At 45.6% G+C, this 8,115-nt stretch overlaps 1 protein-coding gene across 1 annotated transcript in view; it reads right to left on the reverse strand.

The window, feature by feature from the left end:
- MAF (v-maf avian musculoaponeurotic fibrosarcoma oncogene homolog) overlaps positions 1-8,115 on the reverse strand; it is a 63,140-nt gene that overhangs the window by 54,208 nt on the left and 817 nt on the right. Inside the window, exons 1-2 of the mRNA XM_014942453.1 lie at positions 8,107-8,115; positions 7,631-8,030 (exon numbers count right to left, since the gene is read on the reverse strand). The exon at positions 8,107-8,115 is cut by the window's right edge and continues 817 nt beyond it. Of these exons, the coding sequence (XP_014797939.1) occupies positions 7,631-8,030; positions 8,107-8,115 (409 nt within the window). The remainder of the gene's footprint in view (positions 1-7,630; positions 8,031-8,106) is intronic.

Genomic DNA, 8,115 nt, shown 5'->3' on the forward strand with positions numbered 1-8,115 from the left:
AATCCCTTACCCCCCGACGTGAGGCCTGGCCGGCCTGCCCCCCTGCCCTGCCGCCCCCCGGCCCGGGCTGCCCACGGAGCATGCCACCGGTGCGATGGAGAGAGCTCGGCGGTGGGGGGAAAAAAGGGGGGTTCACACCCTTCAATAGACACCCCCTCCCCAGCCCGGGTTATTTTCAAACTGCTGGAAGCGGGGGTTTAAAAAAAAAAATCCGTGCCAGAATTCTCCCCAAATGTGCGGCCCTCCCGGTGCTGGGTGGGCAGTTGGGGGAGGCAAACGTGTGTGTCCTCCCCTGGGCACCCTGCTATCCCCGGCACCCTCGGGGACACCCCGGTTTAACACCCAAACCCAAGGTCCAGGGGCAGGGAGCTGGCAGAGCTGGCACTGAGATGGGGAATTGAGCCTGAACGCCTCCGGACGCAGCCAGCGGCATTTCTGCCCCAACGGGGGACAAGCTGCTGAGAACATTTTTCAGGACTGTGCTTCTTTATGAATTAACAATTGAGAGCGGCAACCAGGGACACTCCATCCCCTACCCCCGCTGGAAACTCCAGGACACTGCTCGATTTGTTTGTTTGCTGGCTATTTCTTTTTTTTTCTATTTCCCCGGTGCAGAAATTCCACTTCTAGCAAACTTCTGCTCTGGTTTCCATACCCTCCTCGCAAGACGCCTTCTAGAGATGCATTAAGGAATTTAAAAAAAAGAAAAAAAAAACTATAATAAAGGAAATCATGTCACAAAGCCCATGGGGCTTCAAACCAAGCAGGGCCATGTCCATCCCCCTGACTCACTGCACCACAATGACAGGCCTGCACACCTCGCTGCTGCGTTGGAAGCCGCCTGGGTTTAAAAGCTAGATTTTGGGGGAAAAAACCCAACAATAATATTTAAAAAAAAAAAAAAAAAGTGGGTACAGCAACAGCGAAATAAAAATTATCATTTCAGCCAGCGATAAGATCCAGGCGGCTTGCATCGAGGGCACCGAGCCGCTATCACACTGTGCCGGGTCAACCTGATACGGTGGTAGATAGCTGGGGCTGGGGCTGCCTATCTGCCGTGACACACGGCTACAGCCTCGCCGATCCCTGGCCTTTTTGCTTTTCACTTGAAAAGTTAAGTCACATCCTGGACTATTTTTGCATCGTGTCGGCTTAGAGCTCACAAATCTGAATGCACTCAGCCCTCGGAGAGTGACAAATGTTATTCTCGGTCCTCCCCCACAATTTCAGGCAGTCAAGAATTAAATGCGGCAGAGTGTACAGTGTTTTAATCTATTGATCTCTATCTGCTGTGCCCAAAAAAAATTCGTTAGGGGAGCCTTAAAAGTGTGAAGTGGTGAAGCGGCTCCTGAAAAGCCCAATTCTTTCAGCAGCCGCTCACCTCTGCCACGTCCTGGGGTGTGCTACCTCCTGTTATTCATACCGAGACCTGCACTTAAAACAGATATCTGAAGCCTTTGACTACAGACAGCTCGAGTGTGTTCGTGTGTGTGTGTGCACAAGCAGGACTGGGTTTTGTCCCGCCTGAGCAAACAAAATCTATCCCACTCTCCATAGCTACCCCTGGAATGCCCAAGCCTCATGGCAGCCGCTCGCAACGCAGCGATTCGGGAAGAGGGAGGGAAAAAGTTTATTTAAAAAAAAAAAAAATCTTAATTCCTAATACTGAAGTATGTAGGATTATGATTTTTTTTTTTTTTCCCTGCGTGAAATTTTAAATTCGGCCATCTGAACAGGTGTCAGAAACAGTGGGTCTATTTAGCTCCTCTGATGATCGGAGTAATAAATATAGAGGATTTCCTTTCAATACAGCACATGCTGAAATGACACCAATGTAGTTCTGGCATCTGAGCAGATAAATCTGATATATGCATCATTTCCTCCCTAAATCCAGGAAGCAGCTACACTCTCTATCTGATATTAGTATATTATGTCAAATAGAAATTGGTATTAAAATTATGAATGATTCTAGATCAAGAACTTCCTACACGCTACGCAGAGGGAGGGGGAGGAAACAGCTGCGCAGAAGCTTTCGGAAGGGAAAGGAAAAAAAGAGCTGGGAAAGTTCATTTTTTAAACTAAAAATTTGCTGCCGTGTTTCGCGTGGGGAGGGGGGTGTGTGTGATAGTTTTCAAGTGGCATTTTGATTCAGCGCAGGGGGTTTTGTTTCCAAAGGGTGAAGAAGACTTTCTAATAAATAAAAGCTCTCACCGCTCCATTTGCAACCAGGCACCTCTCGCACAGCGCCTGCCCAGAGGTGGCAAGAAATCGGTCAAGAAATAAATATACACTGGTGCCACCAAGGTATTTCCCTCCCTTCTCCCTTCTTTTTTTTTTTTTTTTTTCTTTTTTTTTTAGGATGCTGTCCGGGATGACATTTCTCCAGCAGGGAAAATGCTGCAGCACAAACACAAAAATACTCTTGGACTCTGCTCAGCAGAAGCCCGGAGGTTGGGCAGAGGGTTATGTTTCGGTTTACAGGGGGAAAAAATAAAAAAGGCTGAAGGGTAAGGTGGGATGGGGAGGGAGGAGGGGGCCGAGCTGCAGTGCACACCATTTCCCAGCCAGCAAAGGACCACTCTCCGTGCGCGTATCTCCCAGCACCGGTCACATGAAAGTTCTTTGTAATGTAGTTAATAAATGGGAAAGCACCATGGGACTATGGGAGAAACAGGACATTGTTAGTGATGGGGGGATTAAGACCCCGCACGCCTTTTGACACAGGATTGCCCGGCCCGGGCAGCATCCCCCCTGCTTTAGGCAGAGAGGTACCTGCGGGAGAACAGCAGGATCCCGCTCCCCTTTGAAATCCCCAGGGATTGTACCTCCGAGCTCAATGGGAGCAGGATCGAGGCCAGAGTCAAGCCAGGGGTGATTAATGAATGTGGGTTATTCAGAGCAGAGCGGTTCCAATTAGTCCTCGGCAAGCAGTCCTGCGGCAAAGGTGGGCGCTCCCCTGCAATGATTCATACACAGAACCCCAATACTGGCTTCGCTTGGCTGAACATTAAAACATACATCTATTTTATTTTTTTTTTCCCCCTTCAGTTGGGCAGTTGGCGTGTGTCAGGCTGAAATTCAAGTGCAGCCTAAGGAAGGCTGCATTTTATTTAGTTTTTTTTTTTTCATTTGCAAAGCAAGATATTGCAATGTGTCATAACGATGCCAAACTGGGAGCTAGAGCCTTTTTCCCCTCTCAGATTGGGCGTGTGGTGGGAATTTTCCCTTTTGCACTCTGTCTATTTCTAGGAAGGATTTCTCTTATCGCTGTTCAAACAGGGTGTTTGGTGGGTTTTTTTTTTCTTCTTCCCCTCTGAGAAAGAAGATACTCCGGGGAGGCAGCAGGGCTCCCCTGGCTCTGTGCTACTCAGTCGATTCCCAACACTTCCCAAATCCTAGTGCCTGCTCCTAACTCTGCCTGCGAGGAAACCCAGAGCAGCAAAGGGGTGCGGGGATGTGGCTGGACCAGAAATGGGTCCCAATCCAGGGGCCTGGGGCTCCATACACCCCCGGGGGCTGCAGCCCCACTTCAGTGAGGGCTTTGTCGAGGAGAGACCTCATCTCTTCCCTTCCTTAGGGCTGGGCTCCTTGGGGAGCTCTCGGCAAGGGCAGCAGCAACACCTCGAAGTGACCCCCCGTGAAAACACCTGGGCATCAGTAAAGGTTCAGCCAGGAGGTGGGAGAAGAAATAAAAAAAAGCAGCCCGGTCTTTATGAGAGGAGATAATTCTCTGCCCGGCCAATAGCAAGCAGTTTACCCACAGATTACACATTAACCAGAAAATGGAACTCGAATTAACCAGAATCTGGAGCTTGAACCATTACTCAAACCCTGGTGCAACAGCAGGTCAGATGCCAAAGGGCAGGTTGGTGCCCTGGGGCTGGGGAGGAGCGAGGTGCAGCATCCGCGTCGGGGACCACGGCCACCGACGCCTGCTGTCACCGGGACCGGGTGTCCATCCCCTCCACCGGGACCTCAGCGGGAGCAGGTTGACCTCCAGCAGCACCCAGTGCCCACCAACCCAGGTTCTCGTGGGTGCAGGCACCACAGGGGGGGCTCCGGGCCGCATCCTGACCTCAGCACACAGGGCAGGATGGGGTCCGAGATGTGGGCTGGACCAGCCGGGCAGAGGAGCAGCAACAGGTCCTCTCCTTTCAATGCCACCAGCGCCCGGGAGGGATGACCTTACAGCTGGGAAGAAGTTGCACCAACAGTAGGGAAAGGGGGGGGAAACATAAAGGAAAAAAAAAAAAAAAAAAAAAAAAAAAAAGAAGTGCTGGGTTTATAAGCCTGAATCTGGAGAGCAAACCCCCATCCCGGAGCAACTGGAGCATCTTTTGGCGAGGCCTCCGCTTCCCAAATCAAGCGGGCAGATAATCCCTTTCCAAGATCTAGAGAGGACTCTGCAAAGGGACTTGGAGGCTCTCGGGGAAGGTGGCTTTAAATGAAGCGGGTGGAGGGTTTGAGGAGCCTTTGGAAGTTGAAATGCCCTTTGACATGGAGAACTGCAGCGAAGAGGGGCTCGGAGACCTGAGCGTCTCTAGCACGTTAACCTTTGGATTGATTGTTTAGGACAAGTAACTCTCAAAAGTTGGAGGAAGTCCTTTGAATTATTTTTTTTTCTCTCTGCTCCTCAGTTCTCTCTGGGCTTTCTAAGGCCTGTAGCAAAAAAAAAAAGAAAAAAAGAAAAAAAAGAAGGCAAAAAAAAGGAGGAAAAAGAAAACCAAAGGGCAAATGAAAGAAGAAGGGGGCGAAAAAAGCAAAGAAAACAAAAAAAAGGAGGCAGTATGGACCCAAATGGCAAGAAATCTTTCGATCTAGCGTTAAGTGGCTCTGTGACAAGCCAAGCCTGATGCGGTGTCATCTCCTGCTAGAGACAGGCATGCTTTGCTGGGAGCAGATGATAAGAGGATGTGAAGTCTTCCCTTTCACTTCACTCCATCATAAAACAATCAAAATATAAGGCCGTATCATGTCATCAGGTTTGGGGTTTTTTTTGTTGTTTTTTTTTAAGCAGACCTCCCCTTTGAGATCTCCCAAAAACCTGGTGGGATGATCTGAGTCACTGAAACTGAGCTCATTGCAATAGCGAGAAGCCAGCAGCAGCACCTGAAAGCTCACGTTTTTTTTTTCATCTACCTGAAAGACCACTCCATTTCTAGCGGGGCCACAAAATTTCCCATTTTACACGAAGCTACCCCTTTTTTTTTTTTTCCTTTCTCCCCGCCTGAATATTACAGGAGCCCAACTCTTGTACCAGCATCACCCCTTCCTTCGCCGGGCAGTACGCTGAAGTACCGCTCTCGGAGTTATTGAACTTTAAGCTACAGACTAAGAAACTGAGTACGGAATCAAAAAAATGCAGTTTATTATTGTAGATTATTCTCTCTTTTGATATAACCATAGAGTCGAAAATGAAAGAAAAGCACATAGGAACATCACACGTGGTTAGTTAGTAACTCAAGATATAAAACAATTTTGCACAGCAAAATATGTAAAAGAAAAAGTAACTGACAAGATTTTTTTATATTTATTGTGGTAAGATTTACTTTCCATTTTCTTTTTTTTTTTAAAAGACAGGATATCAGTCCCTGAAAATAAAATTTACTGATTATTGCCTTTAAAACTGTGGAATTTTTGAAGTTACAGAAAATCCAGTTCTGCACCACAATACAACTGTAAAAAAATCTGCATCATTTTAAAACTGTGCAGTAATGCCATCTTTATAACTGCATAAATTGTATTAGCGTTCTAAACAGGTTCGTAATTTTTTTTTTGTTTTTGTATTATATGCTTGCAGGTTATATCTTAGTGCAATTCAGTCCCAAATACTTCAATTTTGAAGAAAAAAAAAAAAAACAACCCATACATTTTGAATGTAAAATACCCCTATAGATATAAACAGGGGTGCCTCCCCCTTTTAATACTTTGGTTTTCAAATACAGTCAGTGGTATAGCAAGGACTACATATACCCAACTTATATTTAAGTTGCAAGCACATGCTGCATAAACTACTTTTTAAAACAGTCCCGTTGCAAATTCTACCCCCCTTTACATCACGACAGTAAACAATTTAGTGCATCAATCTTTAAAAAAAAAAAATCTACATCTAAACAGACCTAACTCTTTCGAATTTATCTATAACATTCCTTTATCTGTAGCATACATTTTAACTGGGCTAACAGATGACAGAAACTAGAATTAAATTATATACTAGGAACCCAGAGCATTCCACATTTGACAATGACCAAATGCAAAAGGAAAAAAAAAAGAGATGGGGCAGATCACTTAAAATTAATTTTTAGACTGTTTTAGGCAACAGCATGGTTTCAATGTTCCCCCCAAGTGGGATGTGAATTTTGTTTTTGAACATCTTTCCAAAGTTCTTTTCGTGTCTTTCTTTTTATAGATATAATTATTTTTTTTTGCCACATTAGGTTATCAAAATCCATTCTGGCAGGTTTTTGGAGAGGGAATGCTTCAGTGCATTTAAAAGGAAGTCTGAAGTTTTGAGTAACTCAAAGCAGTTTTAGAGCAGATGCAAACTTTAATGGGGAGGAAGAGGAGGAGGAAGATCAAAGGTTGCACTTTTTTGCTTTCAACCCAAAAAAGTGATGAGGCAATAAAACAAAAGGATGAATGCCATGCCATAATAGTCTCCAAAAGTCCATTTCCAAGCAAAAGAAAAAAAAAAATAATTATACCGTACATGACCAGCATGCAGGGTTTTTTATTAATATAATGTCTCTTTTTTCATAGTCTTTCGAAACAGTTATAGTTCATTGTTGCTAAGACAAAATAGCAAGCGTAATGCATGAGATGAGTATGGGATTCTAATGGCAGACTAAAGTCTCACGTTTGGCAGATTAAGGCCAAAACTCACATGAACACACCGAAGGTTGATGCAGGCTTGATTTTGGCAGGTTGATCTAGGCATATCTCTAGTTTTGCACAACAACGCTAAAAACTGATGGAACTCAGCAAGCTGGAGTCTAAAAATTTCACATTGTTTTTGTATTTTTTTTTGGTTTTGTATTTTTTTTGTATTTTTTTTTTAATTTTATTTTTCTTTTTGCAAAGCTCAAATCTCATATGAAGAACTCAGGATGGCAAAAGGAAAAAAAAAACACAACTGACTTTTTTGGACACAGCAAGCTCAAAAGAAAAAAAAAACAACCTCATGAACTTAAAAATATATATATATAATGTGGATGGCAGGTTTCAAAGAAGAGCAAGCTTCATATGAAGAACTGAGTTGGTGGCGAGTTGGATCTTTTAAATTTAAAAAAAAAAAAAAAAAGAAAAGAAAAACCACAACAGCAAGCCCCCACAAAAAAAATAAAAAAATAATAATAATAACAAACAGAAAAGAAACTCATGTAGAACTTTTAGGTTGGCCAACACGAAGCCAGCCCACCTTAAAAAAAAAAAAAAAATCAACAAAACAAAAACCAACCCAAAAACCAACTTTGTTTTAAAATTGTTTTGAGTTTTTGTTTGTTTTTTTTTTTCTTAAAAAAAAAAAAAAGTAATACAAGGTGGCAAGCTGGGTTGTCGCTCTAGCAAAGCCCCCAACAACAACTCACAGGGAGAACTTTTAGTTTAAGGTGGCAAGGCTGTGGGAACTCACATGAAAAACTCTGGAGAGGAAGGGTTGTCGCTGCTGGATCCGTTTTCTCTGAAGCCATTGCTGACCAGCTTCTCGTACTTTTCCTTGTAGGCGTCCCTCTCCCGGACCAGCCTGGAGATCTCCTGCTTTAGGTGCTCCACTTGCTGCAGCAGCTGGTTCTTCTCCGACTCCAGGACGTGCCGCTGCTGGACCCTCTTGAAGCGGCAGGACTGGGCATAGCCCCTGTTTTTGAGGGTCCTCCTCTTCTGCTTCAGCCGGATCACCTCTTCCTTGCTGACGCCCCGCAGCTGCCGGTTCAGCTCCCGCACCGACATGGTCACCAGCTGCTCGTCGGAGAAGCGGTCGTCGAAGTGGAGGCCGCCGCCGCCGCCGCCGTGGTGCGGGTGGTGCAGCCCCCCGGCGCCTCCACCGCCGCCTCCTCCGCCGCCTCCTCCACCACCGCCGCCGCCACCGGAGCCGGCCGCCGAGGAGGCGGAGGAGGGCGG

This window comes from Calidris pugnax, unplaced genomic scaffold (assembly GCF_001431845.1).
Source record: "Calidris pugnax isolate Ruff unplaced genomic scaffold, ASM143184v1 scaffold28, whole genome shotgun sequence".
NCBI lineage: Eukaryota > Metazoa > Chordata > Aves > Charadriiformes > Scolopacidae > Calidris > Calidris pugnax.